Source organism: Alternaria novae-zelandiae, assembly GCF_023758075.1.
Source record: "Alternaria novae-zelandiae strain BMP 2774 chromosome Unknown scaffold_9, whole genome shotgun sequence".
Classification (NCBI taxonomy): Eukaryota; Fungi; Ascomycota; class Dothideomycetes; order Pleosporales; family Pleosporaceae; genus Alternaria; species Alternaria novae-zelandiae.
The window spans coordinates 1,097,808-1,125,257 of NW_026056969.1; the positions used below are offsets into that span (position 1 = coordinate 1,097,808).

The following is a 27,450-nucleotide window of genomic DNA, read 5'->3' on the forward strand; positions in this document are numbered from 1 at the left end:
ATATTACGCTCGTCCCCACACTCGGACCACCCATTTATGTGGACGATGAGGTCGTTCGGGAACGGACCGATCGAACTCTACGAGATTGCAGTCATCATTCACGCGGCCGACTTCCTCAGGTCCACAGCACTCAGGCTCGAGTTTAGGAACATAGGATGTATCTTTTACGTTTCCAATGTGTCGCTAAGCTACCTAGGTATAGTCGTTCGCGAGCACTCTAGGGTATACCGCGTCGATACGAACGTGGAAGAAGCAGTCGCCTGCGTAGGTACCATCGCATGTACGGTGTTGCAACAGCAATTAGAATACATATAGCCCAGGACGTCATGCCGTTAGTTTTCCGAACCAAGGCCCTGCACAGCCGATCGGCCAGTCAGTGCAGCGCCCAATGCCACTGTGCAGACCTGGTTCATCCTACTAGACGTCACATCTCGTATGTTTAGCACGATCCAAGCTCGGCTAGGGCTGCCAACTGCCCGGATAGGACATGCCTGTCGCCTCATCCGGTCACCCCGGATGCCGCTACTGGTTCGTGACACCGTTGGCAAGGGTACTGAGGCTCCAAAAATTGGGGTAGAGTGTGGTTTCGGCGCTCTCGGCATGGTCTGAGGCTCGTGTCCCTGGAGAAATTTCATGGTACACCTTTCTCGTATGTTCTAGTGGGTAAGGTCAAGGGTGACGCCTGGTGTCAATCTTCTCGTATTGAACCTTGGGACGAGACGGACATGATGATCGTGGCAGGAGTACAGTACCCCAGATACGAGGTGGGATGACTATATAATGCCAGTGAGTATCTCACTTTCTAGCCACCATCAACCACCAACTCTCACACTCAACTACAACCTACCACACTTTCCAACACTTCATCCCAACTTCATCCCAACTTCATCCCAACTTCATCCCAACTTCATCCCAACTTCATCCCAACTTCAAACCAACTCCATCAAGATGCAGTTCACCACCATCGCTTCTCTCTTCGCTGCCGCTGCTGTTGCCAGCGCCGCACCTCTCGAGGCCCGCCAGGTCGACGCATCCTGCCCAGTTGCTACCCAGGGTGACTACGTCTGGAAGATTTCCAACTTCTTCGGACGCAAGCCTGAGGGAACCTACTACAACAGCTTCGGCTTCAACATCAAGGCTACCAACGGAGGTACCCTCGACTTCAACTGCTCTTCCCAAGCCGACAAGCTTGAGGACAACAAGTTCTACTCTTGCGGCGAGAACAGCTTCATCGACTTCGCTTTCTCAAGCGACCGTAGTGGTCTGATCATCAAGCAGGGTGTCAGCGACGAGTAAGTTCTTCCCATACCTTTGAGTGCGCAGTTCGTTCAAATTTGCTAACATTCCCTCAGCCTCACCTATGTCGGTACCACCACTCTTCCCAGCTACTGCCGTGCCGGTGGCAACGGCCCTAAGGACTTCGTCTGCCAAGGTGTCTCCGATGCCTATGTCACCTTCGTCCCGCTTCCCGCCGCCGCCGCCCCTGCGTGCCCAGCACCCAGCCAGTACTGAGAATAGGCTTTGACCTTTCTCAGTGCTCATGATTATCTCAGCGCTTCCTGTATAGACATTCCTTAGAGCCTAGACCTAATGCAACGTTAATTTCTTCATCATTTGTGCCACTATGAATACGACGACGGCATCGTGCCACATTTGTGTGAGAAAAGTACTTGAGCTGCGAGTACAAAAGACGACCGAAATCATCGGAAAACCAACCTTCCAATTGAACATCGCGTGTAGGGCATTGACACGAAGAGTAACGGAGTGCTGGACGCGCAAACCTCGCGCTTGCCTTAAATAGCACAACACCAGGACGTGAGGGCAACAACGTCTGACTCCATACAAAACGTGCAGTCCACGTCAAACCACCATCCACGGCTCGCACGAGAAAAATGATGCCTGAAACACACGTCGCGCGAAACTGCCATCCTTGAAACCTCAAACCTCCTTCCCACGTGACACGCGACGCGAACTATAACACCAACGTTAACCCCCGAACTTGCCATCACCAAAACCGCGTGCAACAAACGCCGCCATGTCGCTCCTCGCCCGCGCAAAAGACCTAGCCTATAATCCCGATCACACAAGATGGATGACTCCGCTCCTGCTCGTAGCAGACGCCGCGCTTTCAGGCGTGATAATCGAGAAGATACCTTGTTCGTGCTCCTTACTCACTCACCGAAAACGAACCACGTGTCCTAACAGCGAGGTTTCTAGATACTGAGATTGACTGGACAACGTACATGCAGCAAATAGCCATCTTTCTGAAAGGCGAGCGCGATTATAAGAATATTGCTGGTTCGACGGGTCCGCTCGTGTACCCTGGTGCGCATGTGTGGATCTACAAGCAGCTTTACAAGTGGACGGATGAAGGGCGGGATATCGCCCTCGCGCAGTATATCTTCGCGGGAGTGTATTTGCTTACGCTTGGTGTGGTGTTTCAATGTTATAGGAAGGCGAGGGTGAGTACTTTCCCATTCTAGCTTATTGAAGTTGGAAGCTGACGTGTTGATAGGTTCCACCGTATATTTTCCCGCTGTTGATTCTCTCAAAGCGCATGCATAGCATTTTCATGCTACGATGCTTCAACGACTGTTTCGCGGTGCTGTTTTTCTGGCTGGCTGTCTTCTGCTACCAACGCGATCAATGGCATCTGGGGAGCGCGCTGTATAGCACAGGGCTGAACGTCAAGATGAGCCTGTTGCTGCCTCTACCAGCAATGGGTATTCTCATGGTCATGAAACTGGGTGGAAGAGAAGCCTTGACACAGGCTATGATCATCGTGCAGGTTTCGGTAAGTAAATCATCGATCATGGACTCTTCTCAATTGATGCTAATCAAAATGTAGGTTCTGTATGGCTACCCCTTCAGGAAGCGCGCACCAAGCTATTTCGCCCGCGCTTTCGAGCTCAGCCGTGCCTTCCTGTACAAATGGACCGTGAACTGGCGCTTCGTCCCGGAATCTACGTTCCTCTCACGCCCCTTCGCCATTGGCTTACTCGCTCTGCATGTTGGCCTCCTCATCTGGTACGCGCGAACCCGCTGGATCAAGCCCTCGAAGCGCAATGTCAAGGAATTCCTCAAGCTTTGTATTCCAGCCATTGAGCCCCGGGACCAGGACACCATGTCCAGCAAGATCACCCCGGATTTCATTATGACGACGATGTTGACCGCGATGACTATTGGCCTACTATGCGCGCGTAGTCTGCACTACCAGTTCTACGCGTATGTCGCGTGGTGCACGCCGTTCTTGCTGTGGAAAGCAGGGTTCAATCCAGCCGTGGTATATGCATTATGGGGCGCGCAAGAATGGGCGTGGAATGTGTATCCGAGTACATCGGCAAGCTCGGCGACGGTCGTGGGCGTTCTAGCGATTACGGTCGCGGGCGTATGGTGGGGAACGAGGAAGGAGTACGAGGGCGTGACGAAGGGTATAATCGAGGAGGACCATGCGCACGCCGAGTGATGCGACGAAGAACTCAGTCCTCGTCTGAGTCGGAGGGCGGCATCTTGCCGACGGTCGATTCCTCGTCGTCGCTATCTTGGACGTACGTCGACTTCTTTACGAACTCCTTGGGCCTGTATACTATTGTTAGCGCTCTGTACACATACTACATGATACCCGGCTGGAAACATACCAGTAGCTCATTTTCCTCCACGCCTTCTCGTCGCGCACCACGTTCACAATCTCTCCATCCAGCTTGTTCTCACGGTCCGCCAGAGCAGACATATCTATAACCACATAGCTGCCCCTCTTGATCCATACTGTTGATCTGAACCTCGCTTCTAGCTCGGCAAGGACAGGCTTGCCATCTGGCAGCTCGGCGGCATAGATGTTCTTGCCTTCGGCTTTGGTGATGCGCGCGATCGCGTGATTCGGCGCCAAAGCGTCAGGCGGTGTGATTGTGCTGTCTATGGTGGCAAGGACATTGCGCTTTGGACGGGCCATGTTGGGTTTGAGCTTTGGTAAGCAGGGTGGAGAAGTTATCGGTCGTGGTAGTTCTGGAGACAATATGGGAGGGGTGGTCGTGAATTTCAAAGCAGGAAGGTGTGGCCGAGCCCGGTGGGGAAGTTGTCTCCGCTCCTCGGAGCCCCAAAAGTTCGCACTTTCACCACCTTCTGGGTATTGCGCCCTTTCTGGTTACAGGCCTAGACCCAATCTCTCTCCGACTGTCGGGTCCATTGCCAGGAATGAACGGCTATCTGCACCGTTAGACGCGTCTGTGTCCCTGCAAAACGTTTTGCAGCCTTTATGATCGACTTGCTTACCGACCGTCCACCATCTCCACACTGCTGCAGCGCGACCACACGATACTTACCCGCCAGCTGTGATAGGCCCCAAGTCGGAGCCGGCGCGTGTTTATCTGGTAATGTAGGGTAATTGTGCATCCCATGATTTATCAGCGATAGCGCCCTCAGCCTTTGCTACGGCCAGTAGTGTTCTCGTGGAAAGCTTCGTGGACTACCGTATTAAGGGTCTAGGGTCTCCCGCACTGGCACGTTGTCGCTCGGGCTACTTTCTTATCTATGACTATTGCCGTCGCATTTGCACTGACCTTGAACGCCCAATTACTTCCTACTACCTGAGACGCATAATCAGAACGAACGCTTCCAAGGCGCGTAGTCCAGGGCTTTTGCATTCTCTTCGAGTTCGCAAAAAGACACCGTAGACCGGGAACTTGGAGCCATGGCGTCCAAACTTCACAGTCTCTTCGACATTCAACCTGTTTCCGTGACCAACCCGGAACCGACATACCAGAAGAGCAAGGGCAAAGCACCTCAAACGCTCGGCGATGTAGGTGTACTACCGGACGTCGAACTCGTGGATTTTGCTTCTCGCAAAACAGGCGATAGCCGACAAGCATCGTATGCAGAGCATGAATTGCCCAAGGGCGCGCAGACCCCGAAAACCCCCAATGAACTCGAGATGAGTCGTCCGGCCACACCGAATCGAGAGGATGCAGTCGGTACTATCAGGACCTGGAACGCTCAACCGATGACCAAATGGAGAATCCTTTGCTGTTGCTTGATCTACTTTTCAAACGGAATCAACGACTCAGGTGAGTTGAGACATTGATATAGACCTGCCATTTTGGATTACTTTATCAGAATCAAGACTAACCAGTGGCCAGTCGTCGGTGCTTTGATTCCGTACATGGAGTCGTACTACCACATCTCGTACTCCATCATGTCTCTGGTCTTCGTTGGCAACGCCATCGGTTTCATCTCTGCCGCCTTCTTCACGAACACCATCCTAGGCAAGTTCGGAAGGGCAAAGACTCTGATCATAGCAGAATTGATACAGTTGTCCGCATACGTTATCCTTGTTTGCACCCCTCCGTATCCTTTGGTCGTTGTATCGTAAGTATTCAGTCTTGGAACTCAGTAACGCACCGCTGACCATGTCAGTTTCTTTCTCTTGGGATTCGGTGCAGCCATCAACCTGGCCCTCAACAACGTCTATTGTGCGAACACTCATCCACCTTCCGTCATTCTTGGCCTCTCGCATGGTAGTTATGGCGTCGGTGGAATAGTTGCACCCATTATCGGAACAGCAATCGTCTCACAAGGAATTTTGTGGTCGCGCTTCTACTTCCTTACCGTCGGACTGCGACTTTGCTGCATCGCTTTCGCAGCATGGTCTTTCTGGTCATACACGGAAGACTCTGAGGAAACTCTCTTGGAGACCACGACCAGTAGGCAAACTGCTGCGGAAGATGCCGCCTCCAAGATGAAGAACCTTAAGCTCGCTCTGAAGAACAAAGTCACCATCTTCGGCGCCTTGTTCATCTTTGCATACCAAGGAGCCGAAGTGAGCATTTCAGGCTGGTTCATCTCATACCTCATCAACTACCGTAATGGCGACCCTGCAAAGGTCGGATATGTCACAGCAGGCTTTTGGGTATGTTTACTTGTTGCATACTGTATCGCTTCTGCTAATTGCCGAATAGGGAGGCATCACGCTTGGCCGTTTTGTACTCACTCACGCTGCGCCCAGAATAGGCGAGAAGAGATTTGTCGTCATCCTCACTCTCGGCACCATAGCTCTTCAACTTCTGGCATGGTTGACACCAAATTTGATCGGAAATGCAGTCGCTGTCTGCTTGTTGGGCTTGTTGTTGGGCCCCGTCTACCCGTGTGCGCAGACCATCTTCTCGCGCCTCATGCCTCGTCATATTCAGACCACCGCAATCGGATTCATTGGCGGAGCAGGAAGCTCAGGTGGTGCGGTTGCGCCCTTCACAACTGGTGTTCTCGCGCAGGCTTCCGGTAAGCGACCTTTATTCTATGCGCAATCATCAGGATACTGATTCTTAAGGTACTTGGGTACTGCACCCCGTTGCACTTGGCATGTACGCTGTTATGCTTGCTTGCTGGTTCGCGCTACCCAAGGTGCGCAAGCGGACTGATTAGACTTCTCGACTTTGCGACAATGTCGGGCCTGGAACACACCGTGACCGAAGTGTTCGTCTAGTACGAGAAATGCGAAGGTTGATGATAGGCCACCATGACATCATTTTGAGACCACTAACATTGCGGGACCCGCGGAACGCGTTGTGTACCAACAGGATGACCACACCACGCTCAAGTATATAGCAAAGCGTACCTGCTTCTCCTGGATCGCTCACAAATTGGAAACCATTCTCAACAATATCCCAAAACACAATCTCCCACCGTCCAACATGTTCGCGACACAAACCATACAAATCTTGAGCATATCCACCGCGCTGTTAGCGTCGGGCGGCATCGCAGCATTGTCTCTCTTCGACGTTCCAATGTTACAATCACAGCCAGCATCTCGATCTCTTCCAATGATACGCTGGCTCTTCTCAAGAGGCTCCCACACGTTTCCAACAGCCGCACTCACATCCGCGTCCGGCTTCGTCTATCTCGCTTACAAAGCTCTCCCACCATCTTCCGTCAACTCGATTTCCTCAATCGTTCAGCATACCGTCAAGGGCAAGCCAGGTCTTTATCTCGCCGCCGCCGCGCTTTCTTTCAGCATCGCGCCAATCACGGGTCTGGCAATGATACCCACGAACTTTGCCCTTATCAAGAAGAATGAAGAGTTGGGCGGGAGCCGAAGCAGGGCGTCTGCCGAGTACCGGGAGAAGGCTGGATCGAAAGAGCGAAGCGCTGATGAATCCGTGGACAGCAAGGATGACGTGAGTCAATGGAAGGATTTGAGTGTACCGCAAGAGCAAACGGAGAGGGAGAGCACTCAAGCAGAGGGTCAAGAGGTAAATCAGCTGTTGAACAAGTTTGGCAAGTTGAACATGCTGAGGGCAGTGGCTATCGGCTCGGGTGGTATCGTGGGGTTGATGGCTGTTTTGGCGTAGGCTTTGTTATGTTGCTGTATAACCCGAAGTAGTTAACCCAAATCATAACCCGAAGTATACGTAATCCAGCCAAGCACACCTAGCTCCCCGGAATAGGCAGCTTGCATCATGTTCAACGAATGAAATCGCATGCACGTTACGAGCACGACATTCATTGCACCGCTGACGTGAGCTGGCTGACTACCTGTTGTGTAAGATAGCGGAAGCGGAATGGGGACGGCGATAAGCATATACCATGCGGAACATTCAGCTTGCTTTCAGCTCTTCGTGCCAGTATGTAGTACTATAAAGCCTTAATTATCTATCACAGCCAAATCTGGTCCAATCTTTCCATTGCGACACCTGTGCAAGATGCATCGCATATTCCTCCTCCCAGAACTCCTCATCCAGATCGTCACTCTCCTCCCCCCTTCTGAACTCCCCATATACGCTTCTGTCTCCAAGCACTGGAGAGAAACACTTCGCCTTAATCTCCCTCCGCGCCTTCTTCCTCTTCGCGACGCTTCATCAGCAATCCCCTCCACTGCTACAAAGCCCGAGACCCTTGACAGACTACCGCAATTTGTTTCCTCTCTCGCCCAAGACATTCTCGCACGAACAACACAGTGGATGAATCCTGGCTTGCCACTGAATATCTCGGATGACTACTACTTTTGGCATGAAGGCGCTTATGGGAATATTCTCTCCGCGCTTGTCCCGTTTTTGCATCCTTGGCTGGGGAAGCATGTGTGTGAATTGATAGGTGGGCTGGACGAGATGGCGAGGGGAGAGATGGGGATCTGTTTTAGGACGCGAATGAGCGTCAGGGAATTTCATGAGTGGTTGGCGGGGTGTGAGAACGAGACTGAAGAGGGTAGAATTAGTATGAGTGCATACTTGACGAGACCCGTGACGCGGAGTATCGAGGTATACTGTGTGGACGGTGCGGAGTGGGATCGGGAGTATCGCAATGTACTACATCGACATGGAAGAAGAGATTGGCAGCAGCGTTGTGTGAGGGTGGAGCGAGAAAAAGGTGTTAGGATGGGAGATGTTGTTGAAGAGTTGAGGGGTGTGTTGAAGACTAGTAAGATTGGGGCGCACACTGGAGAGGCGATACAGAGAGATGTGATGCTGGAGTGGAGATTTGAGGAAGCCGCAAGCAGAATGACATGCTTCGAGTGGTTCGACGGCACTGGATAAGGGAAGAAACACCAGGATGGAAGCGGAACGAATTGGGCAGACGATGGACGATCTACAATGATATCAATATGGGTCTGGGTATACCATGAAGAAGTAACAGCCAACACCATGCGCCAAGCCAATGCTCACTGATCAGAATATTGACCAAAAGAATTGCGCCGATAAACATACCCAGTGCAAACGTTCACCAGTTCCATGTCCTGCTTGCGGCCGAGAACACAGGTGGTTTCCAAATCAAACGATCAGGATCGATGCTCCTCTTGCCCTTCAGCTTCTCCTTCGCCTTCTGTCTCTCCCGTTGCGCGATAACTGCATCTGTGAGAACGACAACGTGCTGGTTCTTGCTGTATCGCAGCATGTTTAGATTTTGCAGGGTATGCAGCACATCGTTCGTCGTCATCGCCGTCGCAGCACCCAAATCCTCGATGTTAGCCTCGGTTCGGCCAGGCTCCATTAGAATATCGACGAGAATCTCCTGCCAGTAGGCACGGTATCCGAGCAGACCCAGATCAGACAACGGCTTCTCTGGAGACCCGAGCTTGTTTTCACGCTTGGAAAGAAGGTAGGAAAAGTCGATAAGCAGTTTACCGAATCCTTTTCGTTGGTATTGAGGTAGGGTGAGAATACAGGCCACGTTGTAGCCTTCTGCCGATTCTTTCTCTTTGGAAAAGTAGCCCACAAAATGGCAGCCATGTTCGTCGCGCGTGCACATGCAGTAGAACAAGAAAGGGTCGACATCGTAGTATAACGTCTTATGGTCCAGGAACAGCTTCGAAAGTAGACAGAGGTTTCGACACCATGTCCGCTGCCGCCTCCCGTCAATCTCGAAGAAGGACACATAGTCGTCTCGGTATATCTCGTTGCCGGGTGGGTGGAGCAGGTGGCACTTTGTGCGGTGGCGCTCGAACTGCGTTACTTCACCATAGTAACCAAGGCAGAATTCGCAGATGTACACTACATCTGAGTCGACAAAGTCCACTGGGTAGGGTGAGAAGTACCAAGGCTCGACCTCGAATTTGCCCATCTGGATCTTCTCCAAGTTACGCACCCGCGAAATCTCGGTCTGGTTTTGGGTCATAGACCCGGATGTACGTAGCTTCTCGATTTCATCTTCTCTCGAGTAATCCTGGGGTGGCATGGCCTTGGCTGCTGCGGCGGCATCCTGCACGTCGACAAGGTCCATCTCCTCATCCTCGGGTTTCGGTGTGCCTTCTGTGACTTCGCTCGTGACTATGAGTTCTTGGTTCTCCTTGCCACTTGCTTTGGACGGCCTCGGTGCTTTGCCTGGCAGGTTGCTAGACGTCGATTCTGGTGTGCCTGAGATCTCACGATCAAGTTTGCTGCGGGATCGCTTGAGGTTCTTCTGATCAGACTTTGAAGGTGCCTTGTCGGTCTTAACGGCAGTGCCCTTCTTTTTGTCTGCTTTCTCGGGCGCTGGCCACTCGACTTCTCTTGATAGATCTATCCGTTCGGCTTCGATCCACTCATCCAGACGCTTGTTGAACTCTTCATAATGAACGTAGAACTTGGGCCTTCCCTGCCTGGTTTGGATGGACAAAATCTCAGCTTTGCGCTTCTCGCCATCCTGTATCGTGTTAGTCTATATACCAACAAGTATTGGTGTTGCTGTTTTAGTGTTCATGCGGCTGGGGTTTGCAATGCACATCGCGGTGTTGCGCGCTAGTCACGTACCTTCTCAACCCACGCCTTCACGCCAGTCCTGCACGCAGCGCGTCAGCATACATAATCAAACTGTGCGCATGGTGTCGCACTTACCTCAGCTGTGCAAGAGTGGCAAAGCCTGTTTCTACGGGCGCCGGCGTCCCGGAGGGCTCATGCGAGTTTTCTCGAGGCGCCATGGCGATGCGACACGCGTTTCTCGATTCTGGTAGATTTTGGAGCTCGTTGTGAGGTTTGATGTCGCGATGATGTTGGGGGTGCTGGGCTCAGTCGCGATGTTGCCGCCTGCCGATCGGGCCTTTGCGTCGCGTTCGAGCCGACATCTGGAAGGTGCTAGCGCGGGTTTGAACTTTTGCTCGCGGGGACTGAGCGGAGAAGCGCAAACGGCCAACATCCTCGACAACCACTGACAGGACGACCCTCACACCGCTATGCCGCGCAGGTGACGACAACATGGCTCCAATCGATCCCAGCACTCTGTCCTGCAACTGGAAGATACTGCAACAGCGACTCAAGCCTTCAACGCCCGCGACACCTCCGAAGAACAAGAAGTTCGAGGACGAGAAGCAGTCTTCGCTCAAGCGCAAGAGACCTCAGCACGCCAATGGGAAGCACGGAGATGCATCACCAAAAGTTGTAAACGGCTCCCAGAAGAACACACCGCGAAAACCTCTGCCCTCGAGAAAGCGACAGAAGATGGAGGAGCCCGCGTCTGTCGGCGCTTCAGCCAAGCAGCATAACGCCAAAACCCTCTCCAAAAGCATCTCGATGCCCTCTCTCAAGAAGACACCCCTTCTGAGCGACCCGAAGGATGCCGCGGCAGCGGTGTCCATCCTCGAACCACACCCCGACTTTCCCGATATAGAAAACGAGGGCGTATCAGAGGTAGCGCTGCCCGGGAAATATGTCGCATTAGATTGTGAGATGGTGGGAGTTGGCCCAGAGCCCAACCGTGACTCTGCGCTGGCAAGAGTGTCGCTAGTCAACTTTCATGGTCATCAGGTCTACGATTCCTACGTTCAGGTACCCCGAGGAATCGAAGTTACCGACTATCGAACCGCTGTCTCCGGCATCGAGCCTAGACATCTCCGCAAAGACGTCGCGCGACCCTTCGACGAAGTACGAAACGACCTCAAGATCCTCCTCACCGGGCGCATACTCGTCGGTCACGCGGTGAAGAACGATCTCGACGTGCTCATCTTGAAGCACGACAAGCGCTTCATTCGCGACACATCCAAGTTCTCGAAGTTTAGAGAGTTGGCCATAATACCGGGGCGCACCCCAGGCTTGAAGCTATTGGCAGACAAACTACTGGGTGTAGAGATTCAAGTCGGTGCTCATAGCTCGGTTGAGGATGCTAGGGCTACCATGGCGCTGTTCAGGTTGGAAAAAGACAGCTTCGAGCACGAGATCCGGCAGAAGTATGGTAACATCCGCCTCGACGCAGCTGGGCCAGAAGTCGACGTCGGCGGTGGTGAAGAAATGAAGAAGAAGAGCCGGAATAGGAAGAAGAAAAAGAAGAGGAACTAGTAGGCTGAGACGTGTACTCTTACAGCTGCTGTTGTTCTTGATCTTGCTGCATTTACTTGGAGTCTTGCATGGCACGGATACCCTGAAAAGTTTACGTGTAATTTTACATTTACTATTGGATCATGTACTGTCGGTAGCTTTGCATCTTTGGCCAAGGTTGTTCCTGTGCCCACCAATACATCAAATATTCTCTCCATGTGTATCTAGCAAAGAGACTGCTTCCGATAAAGCCTTCACGTGTTTCAGTCCATGTCTGGGGCAGCCTCAACCCGAGACCGGGAGTATCACAATGGAGTTGAAATGTGCAATTGAGGCCAGGACTTTTGCACTCTGCCTCGTCATGCAGGTTGCCGACATGCTAATGTCCGTACATCCGCCAGACTGGTACCACTAGTCTGCTACCATCTTCAACTTCACCAGAAACTCTACTGGATTCTCTGAGCCGGTCCGAATTTAAGGAGGGCACCAATCTTGGCGCCGCCTGCACTCGTCCGACACGTGAAGCTTGACGATATTTGGCTCGGACCTTAGCGGAGATAGCATCTACCATGACCAGATATCCCCGCATTGAACATGGGAGACCTTGGGATGGTGTTCCTCCACCGTCTTACCGCCATCCGACAAAGATCGGCCCCGACAACCGTCGGCAGTCTCGAACTTGGACGCAATAGACGAAGAGACCGAAGATGGACCCTGAGGTACTCCAGCGTAACACGTCATACGCATGTGAAGATTCAGGAGATATAAGAAGAGGCCGAGTCCTGCAATAGGCCCCTCACAGTACCTCGCACTTCCATCTCCATCTCCTAAACTCCACTACCTTTCCAAAGTTTCCCAACTACTTTTTCAAGATGCCTTCTCCATTGGGTGACGTACCCAAGGCTGCGTCCCTCCTGGACTTCCACCGCGTCATGTCGCCCACTGCCGGCATTCGCGTTTCTCCTCTTTGCTTGGGAACGATGAATTTTGGCGATGCGTGGGAGGGCATGATGGGGAAGTGTGATAAGAAGACCGTGTTTGAGATTCTTGATTTCTTCCACAAGCAAGGTGGAAACTTCATTGATACGTAAGGCTTTATACCATCCATTTGGGCACGTCGTGGTGATGATGGAAGCTGACATTGTCATAGCGCAAACAACTACCAAAACGAGGAGTCTGAGACCTGGATCGGCGAGTGGATGAAAGAGCGAGGCGTACGACACGAAATGGTCATAGCCACCAAGTTTACCACCTACTTCCCTGACCCAAACAACTCTCCCCGACAACGTATCAACTACGCTGGTAACAGCACGAAGTCGCTCCGCGTCTCGCTTGAGGCATCCCTCAAGAAGCTCCAGACTGATTACATCGACCTGCTGTACGTGCACTGGTGGGACTTCACGACATCTATCCCTGAGTTGATGCAATCGCTTAACGCCGTCGTCAACTCTGGAAATGTTCTATACCTCGGAATCAGCGACACGCCTGCCTGGGTTGTCAGCAAAGCGAATGAATGTAAGTATAGATATTTGGCAAGACTTCGTATCCGTAACTAACGAGAAATTCAGATGCCCGCAACCACGGCCTCCGTGGCTTCAGTGTCTACCAAGGCCGCTGGTCCGCAGCCGATCGTGACTTCGAGCGTGAGATCATCCCGATGGCACGCGAAGAAGGCATGGCTCTGTGCCCGTGGGGTGCCCTTGGTGGCGGCAACTTCACCACCGAAGAGAAGCGCAAGAACAACGAGCAAGGTCGTAACACTGGCCCAGCTTCCGAGAAGCACATCGAAATCTCCAAGAAGCTCGAAGCCATCGCCGACCAAAAGAAGACACAGGTCACCAGCATCGCCCTGGCCTATGTACGCCACAAGTACCCCTTCGTGTACCCAATCGTTGGCGGCCGCAAGATCGACCATCTTAACGGTAACATCGAGGCGTTGGCAATCGAGTTGAGCGAGGAAGAGATTGATGACATTGATTCCGCTGTTCCTTTCGAGATTGGCTTCCCAATGAACTTCCTGTTCGAGTTTATTGGTAACAAGTACAAGAACAACATGACCAGTTCCGACGTTGGTCTCCTGGCGTATGCTGGACCTCTGGAGAGCGTACCAATACTGCAAGGCCCTAAGCCACACCCGCTTCAAGGATACGGAGGCAACTAAGAGCATGGAAGCTAGATATTGAACGTAAACGATAACCGGGCCTATAGCTTCATGCATGAATCAAAGGAGTAGTCTGAAAATTTGATGTTTACCAGTGATACAAATGTCTCGCTTCGTAAATGATTCCTTCCCAGTCAATTCTTTTGTTGACGGAGACTCACCCTCACCTTCCTAGTAGGACCAATCAAAATCCAAGCGGGGGCCCCACTTACACACTCTTTGCACTTTCCAATTCGCTCGCTCAATGCAGCACAACACACATCACGCCATGGACTCTCAACTTATTCCACTATCCGATTTCAGACTACCAGACCACTCAAAAGCTGCATTAAATCTCAATGGCTCCCCTCTCAGCATCATCGATCCCTCCAGTCTCACCCCCGAGATCACTAGCGAAAGCATAACCCCAGCAATCGGTCTGGCAACAGTCCTGTACAAATGGCATCCAAACGCGCTCGCAGCCTTCCTAGATCTAGATGCCTGGTTCTCCTTAACATGGACCTTAAGCATCGCCGAAGGCACACCCGAAGGATCGAAGGTCGAAATCGGGCGCATAGGCAACCAAATCACTTTCGGCAGCCTGGACAGCAGCGGTGATAACTGGACACTGATGCTTACCTACAACATTGTTCTAGAAGGTGAGGATAGAGGAAAGTGGATACCGAATCCCAAAGAGAGCATGTTGGGCGAGAAAGACGTCACGGATCCGGAGGAGATTGAAAAGTTGGGCAGAGAGTTTGCGGAGAAGATTGTGAGGGAGAAGCGGTGGGAGACGGGGAAGAAGATGAAGCATAGGTTCTTTGTGGAGTATGCGCCGATGGATGTTTGGGGTGATGGTATACCGATGAGTCCACATTGGCTGTATTCTTCACTTGATCTTTCCAAGTGTACGGCTTGTAAGAAGACGGGTGTTGCGTTGCAGCGGTGTGGAAGGTGTGGGACGTCGACGTACTGTTCGGATGTTTGTCAGAAAGGGGATTGGGCTGTGCATAAGGATGTGTGCAGTATGAGTATGGAGGATAGGGGGCAGGCGATTAAGTTGTCGGAGAAGGGTGGGCTGATCAAGTGGGATGTGGAGAAGACGTATGCGAAAGAGGAGGGGGAGATGAGTGCGAATCCGAATTTTGAGATACCTCAGGTGAAGCGGAAGATGACGTAGACTACCGAAGGTAGTGAGAAGAGCGGATGAAAAGAAGAGAGCGATCCAACAGCGCGTCGGCCTCATCCGATAGCAGGGAAGAATTAGGATTGTGTTGTACCAAAAGATGGAAAGATACAAAAGCATGACTTTGGAAGGCCTATCGGATTGATGTCTCAGGTCAATACATCGCTTACATACGTTTGCTGTCGTCCACACTTTGTTCCACGTAGATATGGACTTATGCCCGAGAATTCCCCCTATCATTTATTATCCCTGGTGTTCCCCAGCTCAGTAAGATTACACTAGTTTCCGCACCTCCCATCCACCCGAACGAGGGCTCTTGGTCAAGTGGTAAGACGCTCGGATGCAACGCTGGAGATTTCACAGACCTGGCACTTAACCGTGTCAGTAGTAGGGGTAAAAAAACCGGGCATACGCCATGGATGCGACCATAGGCGCCAGGGTAGAGTGAAATCTTCCTTCAAGTCGGTAGCAGACTAGATAATGCAGCTTTCGAGAGACATGCGTTCGATCCGCATAGAGCCCATTTGCTTTTGCCCCTGCTGTTGCTTCGAGAGTGTGCTGACTGTCCTGCATATTGAGGCCTTTCGTATTCTATCGTGCTCGACACAGCTGTAGCACTGCTGATCTCTCCCTGTCCCGCTCGTGGCGAAAAGCCTAAGTAGAGACAACAGGTGGCCAAATACGTAACGCTAAGCATGTACACTACATGAGTACATGTCCTGTTATTTTGCTGCTTGCATGTGAAGTCGTCCCTCTTGTCTATATAAATTAGAGCCTGGTGTTGTCTATGTAGTCCGCCGTCTGCCAGGTAAAGGTGCGCACCGTGCGCATCCGATGTGATATTCTCAGAGTCTGAGGATTGCGATCTCTCTCATTTGATAAGGAGTACCTTTGCGTATGTGGTGGTTATGTATTTCAGGAGTTATGAGTGGCTCGTCTCGCTCTGCGTCACCGCAGTACCATGGATGGGATGTGTTATTCTCAATTTGTCTCGGCACTGAGACCCGCCTGATTCCCTGGTCTGCATACATAAGATTGTTCATCTTCTCATCTAGCAACAGACCACAGAGCATTTAGTCTAATGGTATGACGCTCGTGCCAAAATATCCGCAGACCTTCTCAGGAGCGGGCGCTTGATCGCGCCTTGGACTGTTGATATTGATCTAGGTCCACTCTGTTTATAGTTGGTGCCATTCTGAAGCAGATGCGGGTGTAACGAGAGATCTAAGTTCGAGTCTTAGAATGCTCATCCTCTCTTTTTGCTTCGTTGGTGAATGTAGTGCGTGCTGTTTTGGTGGTAGGTCGGCATCGTTGTGGTCCCTCACTTTTTGGCCTCCTTCTTCTGTTCTTTGTCCCACTCTTTTTGCTCCTTCATGAACCTCTCCTTCTTGTCAACGTAGCCCTCGTGCAACTTGGCCTTCTCCCAAACCTCCCTGAAGATGATGCTGGCCTCCAGTTTTTCATGTTGCCCCTCGTGGCCCTTGCTTCTCTCTAGTTGCTCTCCGGTCTTTTTGTCGTACTTTCTTCCTCCAGCATGGTTTGCATATCTCTTCGCCCTGGTCATTCCCATCTGCAAGAACTTGCGGGACATGTCCATGCCAACGAAATCATCGTTCTTGTCGTACTCCAGAAACTTAGCGTAGATTTCAGATGACGACTTTTGTGCGATGGCAGGTGTTTTGAAACGCCATAAAGGAAGTATCTCGGACTTGTAAGGCTCGAATGTTAAGACGCCTTGTTCGCCGCGGCCGATGCGATAGCTCATCCGCTGGGCTTTTGTCAGAGGTTCCGAAGGCATCTTGATCGCGTTCCTGATCATGGACTACTTGCTTGGATGCTGGTGTTCAGGTCAGAAGCGGTGGCAGCGAAGGGAGGTGGCTGGCGAGGGTTCATGACGTAGTGGGTTCACGCTACGCGACGCGCGAGCACGTTGCTTTCCCTTGCACTACCCAACACGCGTCAGGGTCTCGCTGCATGCACCAGAGCACTGTGATAAACTCTCTTGACGCACGTCCTTCTGCTTCCTCATGAATTACAGAACAGCACTATGATAGACACACATTGGAGTGGATGTTGGGGTGTTCGACCAGGACTTGGTCCTGCTTATATACAGTCTAATGCAATCCTTTCTAATATCGCGGTATATGTACAGTTGGGTGGGTGCAGTCGTCGCACTGGCGTGGCTGTCTTATCCCAGGTCTGTGGGCGCATGCAGCCGTGATACGTTTGTTTGTTGAATCATCTCCCATGCCTCCTGTTATTGATTGTCGTTCTTTCCCCGGGGCTTGCACACCATCTTCTCGACTCTTTGCAAGATAGTCAGTTGTTGTTCTTCTTTGCCCTCGTCGTCTTGTACACCCAGCACCTGCCCAATCAGCCCACCAGGCTTGGGCACTGGGCACTCCCTCTTCGCCGCCAATTTCTCTTCGATCAAGCGCTGCCTTCTCCGCTCCTCGCTCATGACGCCATTGCAACTCTCGTCTTCCGGCACTCTCCGCCGCCGTCTCCGCCTGTTCTCTCCTGTGGGGTCTGCGGAATCGGCGAGTGTGCGAGGGTCGACCGGGCAGGGTATCAAGTGGGGAGCGGCGACGACGAGGAATGAGACCATGAGCGTCGTTCCAAAGAGCGAAGTCGTCATGCGCGACCGCGGGTGGAGGTGCGGAGGCATGTTGTGTGTGCGGGTTGAGAAATTAGAGAGCGGATTGCGGAGGCATCACTGGGCCTGGGGAGTCGTTAACAGCTGGTGGATGGGATTACGATAGTCGCTTAGAGCATACTGTGCCAATTGAGATGCCTCGAGCAGATGTGGACGGCGGGGGAGCGGGGTTGGCGGTGGTGATGGTGTTCTGGTGGAGTGAACATGGACGGCGGAGCTAGCTGGACGGGCTTGGACCAACATCCCTGCGCATTCGCATGCCCGCTGTGGATCTCTCGCCCTCGACCTCCACCAGCCCACCACCTTGACTTGTTCACCTGCCACAGAGCTACCGCCCTCCAACATTCGCTATCTTCAGCTTAATAGTCCTATACAACTATCACATAGTCACGAGACCCGCGCATTCACTGCATCTGCAACGCGCCACACGCGTACCGCCACCCCGTACTGTTCGCGCCCACCAGAATCTTCCGTTACGAACAGCTCGCATAGCTGCAGACGCATTACGCACGCAATTGCCAACCGAAGACTTTATACGTCCCGAAAGCCCTGCGCGGGCGTATAGCGCATAGCCGTCGCCATGAGCGCCGGTGGTAGCGACCTCGACAAGTATGAATAGCCACTCAGCCGACTAGCATACGTACGATATATGGGGCTGACACCGATCGCAGAGCTATCCAGCAGCTTCGCGCATGTCGTCCGATCCCCGAGAATCAGGTCCGAGAGCTATGTTACAAGGCACGCGAGCTGTTGATCGAGGAAGGCAACGTGGTTGGGGTGGATGCGCCCGTAACGGTAGGCACGATACTGAGTCGGCACTTGGGCATAGCTAATCGCATGGCTTTGCTAGATATGTGGTGATATCCATGGCCAATTTCACGACTTGATGGAGCTCTTCCGGGTCGGTGGAGACGTACCGGACACGAACTACCTCTTTATGGGTCAGCCAACCGAATCTCGCCATGCTGCTCCGCACTGACTGTATGCAGGCGACTTCGTTGACCGCGGTTTCTATTCGCTCGAATCTTTCCTCCTGCTCCTATGCCTCAAAGTCCGATACCCAGACCGAATAACGCTCATCAGAGGCAACCATGAGTCTCGCCAGATCACGACTGTATACGGGTTCTACGATGAGTGCTTACGGAAATATGGCAGCGCAAACGTCTGGAGGTAGATCGCAATCGCATGGTCTGAATAGAGTCAATGCTAATACTGTCAGGTATTGTTGCGAAGTCTTTGATTATCTAGCCCTCGGTGCTCTCGTACAAGGCGCCGCAACATCGCTCCAAGCCACCGATGGCCCCATAGCCGAGTCCAGCAATGCAGAGAACATGCCCGACATCGACCAAGATATCGAGATTGAAACGCTTAACGCGAACGGCGAGGTTATGTACCGCTACGCACGCAACTCAGACTCCCAGTCAAGCGCCGCCTCACAAGTAAGCGCAAACATGGGCTCCTCATCCCCCGTCGCCCCAACACCCGGACGAGTTGGCCCTGCAGGAACGGGTGCAACTTCGTCTGCCAACGGCTCAGCTCGGAACGATACCGGTGCCATCTTATGCGTACACGGAGGGCTGTCGCCACTTGTCGACTCTGTGGATAAAATCCGGCTTTTGGACCGAAAGCAAGAAGTGCCACACGAAGGAGCTATGTGTGATCTCCTCTGGTCCGATCCCGATGAGATTGACGGGTGGGGCTTGTCACCGCGTGGTGCAGGCTTCCTATTTGGAGCCGATATCGTCAAGACGTTCAACCATAAGAATGACCTCAGTCTCATCGCAAGAGCACATCAATTGGTCATGGAAGGTTTTAAGGAGATGTTCGACTCAACAATCGTCACTGTCTGGTCAGCGCCGAACTACTGCTACCGTTGCGGCAATGTAGCCGCCATCTTGGAACTTGGCGAGGATGGATCAAATGCTGGTTTCCAAAGAAGGTCGAACGGCGACAGAGCAGGTGGTGGTGGTGGCTGGGTCCTAGGCTCGAACGCTGGGCCAAATGGCGAGAGGCGACTGAGTTCCGTACTCAACGACACTTATCAAAAGAACAGGGACGGTCCAGGACGGCGGTACCGGGTGTTTGAAGCTGCTCCCCAGGACTCGCGAGGCATGCCGGCGAAGAAGCCAGTAGCGGACTACTTCCTTTGAGGAACGGCGACATTACCGCTGGAATTGGAGTTGAATAAAGCTTGAGGATTGGATACCATGCCTCGTCAGGCCATTCCCGCGTTGCTTATGGGGTCGCTTCAGAGCACATCCTGCAATTGAGCTTGGGCGTTTGGAGTTTGCAATAAGAGTCCATTGAAGTTTATGGGGCGAAGACACCTGGCGCTTGATGCTGGATGAAGCGATATAAGACTCCATTGTTGCTATACCGTCACCCGACCAACGCTCATGTGCCGCCATATTCCTGTCATGTCTTCACTTCCCCCAGCGCATTAATCGTACAACAGATCTGACACCACTCCGCTTTCCTCGATACCCACATCTGACGGAACATCGGAACGGATGTAATCACTCTCCCAAGCCTATCCACATGGGTGGCCATGCCTCGGTGGCGCTGAGTTTCCACTTCCTCACAAGGTCATTGAACTAAGACAAACTCTCGTTAGCATCCAGAACCCAGATGTTGCGGCATCATCCCAGCACCTACCGTGTGCGGCTTTTACGTATCCCAAAGTTTGTAGGGGTAACGGCGCGACCGTGATCCTCGTCCGTGTTTCCAAGCTCAACATCTGGTATACGTTAGAAGCGAGGCTAGGACAAAGTTGAACAGCGACCAACGTACCGACATCCGAGCGGGCGATGTCACGTCGGGGCATGAATCTGCGCAAGAAGTATGCCAGGAGAGGGATACAGGTGGCTAGTAAGGTCACAAAAGCTATGATTGCTTCAATCGACCAGGAAGACATGGCAAAGTTGGTATGATAACCGTTGGTAATGGTCAACGCAGAGTGTGAAGAGCGATGCGACGTTTGAGAGGGATTTGCTTTCGAGGAAGAGCGCATCCTCCATTCAGTCTTTAACCATGTGCTCGAAAGCAGAATCTGCTCTTGAAGTCTCTACAGAATCTGCAATGGTACTTTTGCAGGTTTTGCATAATTGGTCAACATGCGCTCCGCCTCCATTCAGCCAGGCACAACAGGGTCGGCCATCTTTACAGAATCTCGCTTTAACCGGATTGGGTCACTTGCTGTCATCATACAACCCAAGATTTTGTTTTGTGTTGTGCTGGAGTTCCGTGCCGCGCGCAGGTTTTGCACAATTGGTCAGTTCCGCCATGGGTCATTGCCTCGTTTACAAAATCTTGCTGCAGCTCTATGCAGCCAGGTTTTGCATGATTGGTCGGAGGGTGCGCGGCTGACTGAGACGAGGGAAATGAGGTCGTGTTGTTGGTGCACACGAGACGCGGCGGACAGGCGCAGTATGCGTCAGGTATCGCTTTGCGTCTAAGCCGGACCGGTCAAATATCTAGGTATGCTCCAAAACGTTCAGCCTGGCCGTCACCCTTCTTCCCTCGCTCTTTCACTCAGCCTGGCGCTTCGCTGTACAAGATGAACAACACTGTCAAGACTGACAGACTCGACGAAGCAATATGGAATCGCTATCGTACAGTGATCGAGAGCCTATACTGGGAAAATTCACTCGACAAGATCGATGCGCACATGAAGAAGCATCATGGCTTCGTCGCTAGGTGCTTCCACACTTGCTACATTACACGTAGAAGAATGCTAACACTAAGAAGCAAAGCACAATACGAAAGACATTTCCGCAAATGGGAACTACGGAAGAACTTAACTACTGCCGAATGGGCAGCCACCATCCGATATTTGACGAGGAACTCCATTGAGCTTGAGCAAGTTGAAGTGTTGTTCAGGGGACGCGAAATCCCCCAGAATAGAGTTCTGCAGGAGATAGCACGGCGCAGCTCGCTTGTTAACACCCTACATGATGGTATGTTATGTTCGGATCTAGATGTTTAGTGCTCATCGTACCCAGGTTCCCATAGGCTTCCCAAAGATATCACCGTACGACCGCGGTCACATGCCCCAACCATCAACACCGCGAACGGCCTTCCAATCGTACCAGCGCCTGCCGCAAGCTCATCTTCTTCTATGCAAGCCGAACCAGACTTTGGTCTACTCACGATTACCTCGCCCTTCATACAAAGCCTCAGCCTGAACAGACCCACCCTTATTGCCGAGTCCAATTTGCCATTTTCCTGGACGCATTCTATCGACTTCGACTCCGTCTCCCAGAGCCTCATTTCTTCCCAACAGTTGGTGAAATGGAATAAGCCTTCCCATATGCAGCTCGATGCGATGTTCCATTCAAAGTACCAGTCACTTGTGGATACTACGCACGGAAGCCACAGTACGATACTCTCCCTCTACGCGGTCGCATCACTAGCCAACAACGTATCTTCGGTCGGCCATCCAACTTCGAACGACGCGTACGCACTATTGAAGGCGCTCCCTCTAAGAGACGTTTCACAAAGCTTGAAGGCCCTACCGACTCCGATTCTTGACGCTCTCAAAGAAAGAGTGTTTGCTACTGCTGTCAGGGTTGGGGATTTGGGTCTTGTATCAACCATGCTTGGGTTGGACATGAACCCTCGAGAGCGGGTCATGATGGACTGGCCGTCCGAGTCGAAAACAACCTACCCACTTCAGTTTGCTGTAGCTGCAGGTCATTTCGCGGTCGCAAAAACACTATGTTCGCACATGTGTCGAGGAGCAACTCAATCACAACTTCAGGAACTGATTGACCATGTCTACGAAGGCAGTATATATTACTCTCAAGACTCCCACAGACTCAGTGAATCAGAAAGGACAGAGCTTATGTGCATTCCTCTTCGTGCTGGGGCCAGGCCTAATCGAAAATGTCTCGGGACTCCAATCCGTGATGTCTCCGTAGCTTCTCTCAAACACATGGTACAAGCTACAACGGCAGGTATCATCGCTTGGCTGGAAGCAGGCTTGCTGGTACAATATTTCACCAGAAATTATGGCGAAGAGCAGTCGGAAGCCCGATTGTTCTTGGCTAGAGACGTTTTGCAATTTGTTCTATCCGACAAAGAGCACCATCTGCCGACGACTGACCCAAGACTCAAGACAGCAATGTTTGACGTTCTTCATGCCGCTATCTATCCGCACCATCAGAGGGCTGTGGAGATGATCCTGAAAGCATTCAGTTCTCTTGGATATCACCTTGACGACGGTGACGCTTACATTGACGATCCCAGCGCGCCATCCTTCATGGACAGATCAGTTCTAGAGGCGTTCGACAACGCAGACTGGAAACTGACAGCATCTCTGATGATAGCGAAAAGGCCCATGGCAAACTCAGACATGGCTGATTCAATTAACGATCAAAAGTCACAGCTTCGACATGCCATCCAAAAGAACGATCTAAGACTTGCTTTTCGCCTGTATACCCTAATGAGTTTGACCTTCAAGGAATCTGAGTTTGGAAAACGCCTGGTCGAACTCGCAATCAGTCACCACGACTCTACTACAGCTATCACCATCGTCGAGGATATGTCCACCTGGAGCGTAGATGGTCTCACAATCCTCCTAAATCATCGTCAGATCATGGCAGTCAGCACCCTTCTAGGGAGGAATCCGATTTGGAAAGATGCATTGGAAGCTGCGAGCGGACATAAGAATTTTGAACCCTTAGAGACGATGTTTTTCCACGGCTTAGGGGTCCCTATCATCAATTTCGAAACAGGAAGACAAGTTGTATTGCGGCAAGTTGATCTTCAGCTGAGTTTCCGAGCTACCTTTTACCATTGCATGGCAACGAACGACTACGAAATATGTCAATGGCTGCTACAAATTGGCATGGACCCCGACGAGCTCTATGTAAACACCGATGATGAAATATCGATCGAAAAAAGCTCGGGGTTGCACTGCTCTCTTCCTGGAGGCACAGGTGCGAGCTATTTTGGTAGCGGCTATATGTTGCCCTCTCTTCTTGCCGTCGCGGCTGACAGGGACCACATAGAGTGGATGAAATTCCTTGCGGCAAATGTTGTCTCTGTTGTTGATTCAATGGCATTGTTACAAGCGATCAAGTCAAGGGCGACTATCGCCACTGTGCGTTTTCTTCTAGATGCTGCAAGGGCGGAGACGTCTTCAGTCAAACGAAGCTATGGTGTCGCGGCACTTCGCCAAGCAATTCGTAACCGCGACATCGATCGGGTCGACGTTCTGTGTAGTGTTGTAAAAGTTGATGAGATCGAGCCATTCAACGAAGAGTTCATGGAACAGAAACCTGCGGTCAGTCCTCTCGGCGAAGCAATCATCGCAGACGACTCTGAGATAGTCCAAGTGCTATTAAAGCTTGGTGCTAGTCCAAACGCATACGTATCCTTCGATGGCTTGAAGATGTTGAAGCACGTTAAGAGTCACATACAACGAGTAACTCCCCTACTGGCGGCTATCGACGTGCAAAGTCTCCCCCTGGTGAAGATCTTGGTGGAGCACGGGGCAGAGCTGCAGTACACATGCAACATGGGCATCACTCGCACACCTCTGCAAAGAGCCGCCGAGACGGGTGGCTTCGACATCGTGGAGTACATCGTCGACCAAGGTGCGACTATCGATACAGCACCCGTATACTCTGGCGGTACCGCGTTGCAACTAGCTGCCATGAACGGTTTCTGCGGCATTGCAGCGTTTCTGCTCGAGCACGGGGCCGATCCAAACTACCCACCGGCCAAAGGCTACGGCCGAACTGCTTTCGAAGCAGCAGCAGAGTGGGGTCATGTCGACACGATGTCGCTTTTGATACAGTGGAACGTCAACCTCGATGCGCAGTTTGGAGAGCCTCCCAAAAGTCAGTACAAGCGGGCTCGGCGGTTTGCGAAGAGGAACGGCTTCATGGCATCAAAGCGATTCGTTGAACACCTCTATGGGCAAAGGACTAGAGACGAAAGTTGGCCTGCGGGTTTGGCGTTGGATTCTATGTGATCAACATGGTGATAACGCGGAGAATTGCGGACATCTTTAGAATACGTCTTGGGTTAGTTCAAGTAGAACGCGCCACTCATATCTTACCAGGTTTACAAGATGAGTATGCTTACTAACTTGAGCGTCGGGTATGAACTTGGCAATGATTGGTGGGCCCAAACTATGACGTCTCATTACGATGTAGCTATAAGCTCAGCTCACTAGCATAGCTACCACCTCGTTCTCTCGACGTCTTTTCACTTAAATCCTCCATGTGGACAAGTTCAACCTCCTCGTCGTTTTCCTCGTGCCGGACTGCAAAGGTCCTGGTGTATGTAATCGTGTTGGGTTCAACGGCCAGGCCTTCTTTCCCACCTCTGTCACTTCTCAAAGTGTCTACGTTCTGAGTTGTGCCACGACTTCTTCTACTGCCGTTTCCGTTCGCGCTGCTTCGCTGGGTGCTTCCTTGTATCGAGCTGATGACCGAAGGGATTGCGCGGATGAAGATCAGGCGGAGGGTCGGGATGCAGGCGCAGATTACTCCGACATGAAGCTCGTACATGGACCACAGGACGACTTTCGCTTGCTTCCATGTATAGTTGTTGTCCCCGTCGAAGAAAAAGAGCGATTTCAGGCGGAGGATGGACACTACTGTGACACTGCGGAAACGTAAGCTTGGGGCTAGAGGATGTAATGTGGACTGCAAGGGCACTGACAAGGTACCAAGAGAGAACATCAACGCCACGCCGGACTTCTTCACCCATGTCATCTGGAGATGATAGACCTCGTATAGAGGAATAGCTATCATCCAGAGGTCCAACACAATGCCTATAATGGCATGCATCCATACTACAGCATCCATGTTGAGACATTTTGTTGGTCTTTCCATATCCCATCCCGTCCAGAAATCACTGACCTACATTGCCAAGGACAATGTTAGCTGGTGTACCGTGCACCTCGTGAGTGATCTTGACGTACCGGTAGACATGGCATCGCGGCGGGAATGAAGATGGAGAAGGTCCATAATCCAATAAAGATGATAGTCCCCCACAAAAGCTGTACTGTTCGCCGTCTAAGGAATATCCGTAGGAAGAAGGAAAGGAGCGTAATCTTGACCAAGGCAGCCTGGAGGAGGTATAGTAGAGTGACGACGTAGAGCCATCGTATAAAGTTGTCGATGTGGTCAAACGGAACGTTCCAAATGTCGATACCGATGCCATTCGGAAGCATACACCTGTCGACAATAACGACAGATGGTACGGCTAGAACCACCGTAGCTAGCACGAGGAAGTCGTCCCAATTAAGCCCATTGACGTGGAAAAACATGTGGTAACTAAAGCGTAAGATGATGCAGGAGCCTGTCACTACGGCCAATACGATGTTTGCCACGCGTAAATGGGTAATTTCCGATCGGACAGGCACGTCGCAGAGAGCTGAAGTTACGTTCTTTGTGGCTGGGAGAGTGTTGTAAGCAAATGTTCAGTGTATGGTGGCACATTGAACTTACTCAGACTCTCTTTTATTGTACACGACGAAATTACGCATTTTTCCGCTGCACTCTGGAGCTCAGCGTTGGCACATACGCATTGCTTATCCGAAAGTTGGCAGGGTGAATCAACTACAGCTGTCGCCAGGCACAATTGCTACAACCATTAGCAACATATCATTTGGCCCATGTTGGCTGTTACATACCGCGCAGCTTGGAAGCGAGCCGATCGCCTTGAGCGCGGCGGCGTCCTGTGCCACCCCAATCGAGGCCCATGCCGCGAGGACCAGTAGTAGGTACAGCGGCCATCTCATGTCTCGTCTCGTCCAGCGACACACAGTATCCAAGTCGAAGTCGTCTGGCAAGAGGTGGGAACAAAGAAGAAATCAACGTTCCAGCAAAGGGGCCTTCCCGCTTGCAAGGCCGCGATTTGTATATATGCTACAAGGCCTTGGTACGGCTGATCCGATCCGCCTCGTGGCTTCCTGCAGCGTTGCGTGCTAACAAAGTTTAAATGTGCGGTACCCTTGAGTCTCCCAACCAGAGGAGCCGCACCCCTCAACGTCGTCCAACGGTTCCGTGTTCAGCTGGACTGCCACCTGCGCAACCCATTCCAAACGTTTCTTGGAAGGAGTAGGCTTGTAGCTGCATGTGTGCTATATAGCATACTGAACGCATCGAAGAACGTTGTGCTGAAGTTGCTAACACCTGCGCCCAAGGATTTTGGACACATGGGCTAGGCCGGTACCCTACATGGAGCTGGCTTGTTAAACTTCGACGGTCCAGTCCAAACGTCACAGACCAGCCGAGGCAGTGCTAAGGCCCAAGGGGATGTCGGGATGTGAACTAACGATGTCGCGCAGTTTATGCGATCATGCGCAATTCGTTTCTATTTCCACCCTAGAACAGCCAGATCGAGATGGTGAGGTAGAAGTCTCGCGTGCTTCTAACCGCTTCAAGGTGTCATCGCCCTCCATTTGATATCCGTAGTAACCGTCTCAGTCCTTCCGAAACGTGCTCTCCGCATGTGGTGTGACCCGGGTTATGCTGATTTGGGTGGCGCGTTCTTGTGGTGGCCGTCTCCGCGCGGAGTAAGCCCCGAACGGTGGTTCCTGCCGCTTCGCTAGCGCGCTAAATGGTAGGGGAGTCCGCTCACGTCAACGCTTCGCGCTTCCACCGCAGCTACTCTATATCGGTACCCGTTCGACATCTGTCCAATCGCGAAACGACTCTAGTAGGGATCTTGTACGAATTACGACGGGAGGTGGCAAGGAAACTCTATACGCGATCAACAGCCCCAATGCGGTTGCTCA

The 27,450-nt window shown here is 52.0% G+C and overlaps 14 protein-coding genes across 14 annotated transcripts; 9 read left to right on the plus strand and 5 right to left on the minus strand.

The window, feature by feature from the left end:
• Positions 1-948: 948 nt before the first annotated feature.
• ALTA1 (Major allergen Alt a 1) lies at positions 949-1,512 on the plus strand (the record flags this gene model as incomplete). The annotated part of the gene is made up of 2 exons (XM_049398895.1): positions 949-1,292; positions 1,353-1,512. The coding sequence occupies 2 exons, from the start codon at positions 949-951 to the stop codon at positions 1,510-1,512; spliced, it is 504 nt and encodes a 167-aa protein (XP_049255575.1).
• A 1,060-nt stretch (positions 1,513-2,572) lies between these two features.
• On the plus strand, positions 2,573-3,466 carry J4E88_005256 (uncharacterized protein; the record flags this gene model as incomplete). The annotated part of the gene is made up of 2 exons (XM_049398896.1): positions 2,573-2,794; positions 2,849-3,466. The coding sequence occupies 2 exons, from the start codon at positions 2,573-2,575 to the stop codon at positions 3,464-3,466; spliced, it is 840 nt and encodes a 279-aa protein (XP_049255576.1).
• Positions 3,467-3,479: 13 nt separating this feature from the next.
• J4E88_005257 (uncharacterized protein) lies at positions 3,480-3,949 on the minus strand (the record flags this gene model as incomplete). The annotated part of the gene is made up of 2 exons (XM_049398897.1): positions 3,480-3,579; positions 3,639-3,949. 2 exons carry the CDS (start codon positions 3,947-3,949, stop codon positions 3,480-3,482), a joined length of 411 nt encoding a protein of 136 aa, XP_049255577.1.
• Positions 3,950-4,687: 738 nt separating this feature from the next.
• On the plus strand, positions 4,688-6,414 carry J4E88_005258 (uncharacterized protein; the record flags this gene model as incomplete). The annotated part of the gene is made up of 5 exons (XM_049398898.1): positions 4,688-5,060; positions 5,133-5,361; positions 5,410-5,902; positions 5,952-6,270; positions 6,320-6,414. 5 exons carry the CDS (start codon positions 4,688-4,690, stop codon positions 6,412-6,414), a joined length of 1,509 nt encoding a protein of 502 aa, XP_049255578.1.
• A 269-nt stretch (positions 6,415-6,683) lies between these two features.
• On the plus strand, positions 6,684-7,340 carry J4E88_005259 (uncharacterized protein; the record flags this gene model as incomplete). Its single annotated transcript, XM_049398899.1, has 1 exon — positions 6,684-7,340. The coding sequence occupies one exon, from the start codon at positions 6,684-6,686 to the stop codon at positions 7,338-7,340; it is 657 nt and encodes a 218-aa protein (XP_049255579.1).
• Positions 7,341-8,706: 1,366 nt separating this feature from the next.
• Positions 8,707-10,381, minus strand: ESA1 (Histone acetyltransferase; the record flags this gene model as incomplete). Its single annotated transcript, XM_049398900.1, has 3 exons — positions 8,707-10,107; positions 10,215-10,242; positions 10,299-10,381. 3 exons carry the CDS (start codon positions 10,379-10,381, stop codon positions 8,707-8,709), a joined length of 1,512 nt encoding a protein of 503 aa, XP_049255580.1.
• Positions 10,382-10,655: 274 nt separating this feature from the next.
• Positions 10,656-11,732, plus strand: J4E88_005261 (uncharacterized protein; the record flags this gene model as incomplete). Its single annotated transcript, XM_049398901.1, has 1 exon — positions 10,656-11,732. One exon carries the CDS (start codon positions 10,656-10,658, stop codon positions 11,730-11,732), a length of 1,077 nt encoding a protein of 358 aa, XP_049255581.1.
• Positions 11,733-12,583: 851 nt separating this feature from the next.
• On the plus strand, positions 12,584-13,872 carry J4E88_005262 (uncharacterized protein; the record flags this gene model as incomplete). The annotated part of the gene is made up of 3 exons (XM_049398902.1): positions 12,584-12,798; positions 12,862-13,226; positions 13,280-13,872. The coding sequence occupies 3 exons, from the start codon at positions 12,584-12,586 to the stop codon at positions 13,870-13,872; spliced, it is 1,173 nt and encodes a 390-aa protein (XP_049255582.1).
• A 268-nt stretch (positions 13,873-14,140) lies between these two features.
• Positions 14,141-15,031, plus strand: J4E88_005263 (uncharacterized protein; the record flags this gene model as incomplete). The annotated part of the gene is made up of 1 exon (XM_049398903.1): positions 14,141-15,031. The coding sequence occupies one exon, from the start codon at positions 14,141-14,143 to the stop codon at positions 15,029-15,031; it is 891 nt and encodes a 296-aa protein (XP_049255583.1).
• Positions 15,032-16,358: 1,327 nt separating this feature from the next.
• J4E88_005264 (uncharacterized protein) lies at positions 16,359-16,856 on the minus strand (the record flags this gene model as incomplete). The annotated part of the gene is made up of 1 exon (XM_049398904.1): positions 16,359-16,856. The coding sequence occupies one exon, from the start codon at positions 16,854-16,856 to the stop codon at positions 16,359-16,361; it is 498 nt and encodes a 165-aa protein (XP_049255584.1).
• A 438-nt stretch (positions 16,857-17,294) lies between these two features.
• Positions 17,295-17,705, minus strand: J4E88_005265 (uncharacterized protein; the record flags this gene model as incomplete). Its single annotated transcript, XM_049398905.1, has 1 exon — positions 17,295-17,705. One exon carries the CDS (start codon positions 17,703-17,705, stop codon positions 17,295-17,297), a length of 411 nt encoding a protein of 136 aa, XP_049255585.1.
• Positions 17,706-18,273: 568 nt separating this feature from the next.
• On the plus strand, positions 18,274-19,843 carry J4E88_005266 (uncharacterized protein; the record flags this gene model as incomplete). Its single annotated transcript, XM_049398906.1, has 5 exons — positions 18,274-18,302; positions 18,365-18,488; positions 18,544-18,634; positions 18,683-18,863; positions 18,913-19,843. 5 exons carry the CDS (start codon positions 18,274-18,276, stop codon positions 19,841-19,843), a joined length of 1,356 nt encoding a protein of 451 aa, XP_049255586.1.
• A 3,908-nt stretch (positions 19,844-23,751) lies between these two features.
• J4E88_005267 (uncharacterized protein) lies at positions 23,752-24,672 on the plus strand (the record flags this gene model as incomplete). Its single annotated transcript, XM_049398907.1, has 1 exon — positions 23,752-24,672. The coding sequence occupies one exon, from the start codon at positions 23,752-23,754 to the stop codon at positions 24,670-24,672; it is 921 nt and encodes a 306-aa protein (XP_049255587.1).
• Positions 24,673-24,856: 184 nt separating this feature from the next.
• J4E88_005268 (uncharacterized protein) lies at positions 24,857-25,977 on the minus strand (the record flags this gene model as incomplete). Its single annotated transcript, XM_049398908.1, has 2 exons — positions 24,857-25,310; positions 25,601-25,977. The coding sequence occupies 2 exons, from the start codon at positions 25,975-25,977 to the stop codon at positions 24,857-24,859; spliced, it is 831 nt and encodes a 276-aa protein (XP_049255588.1).
• Positions 25,978-27,450: the final 1,473 nt, after the last annotated feature.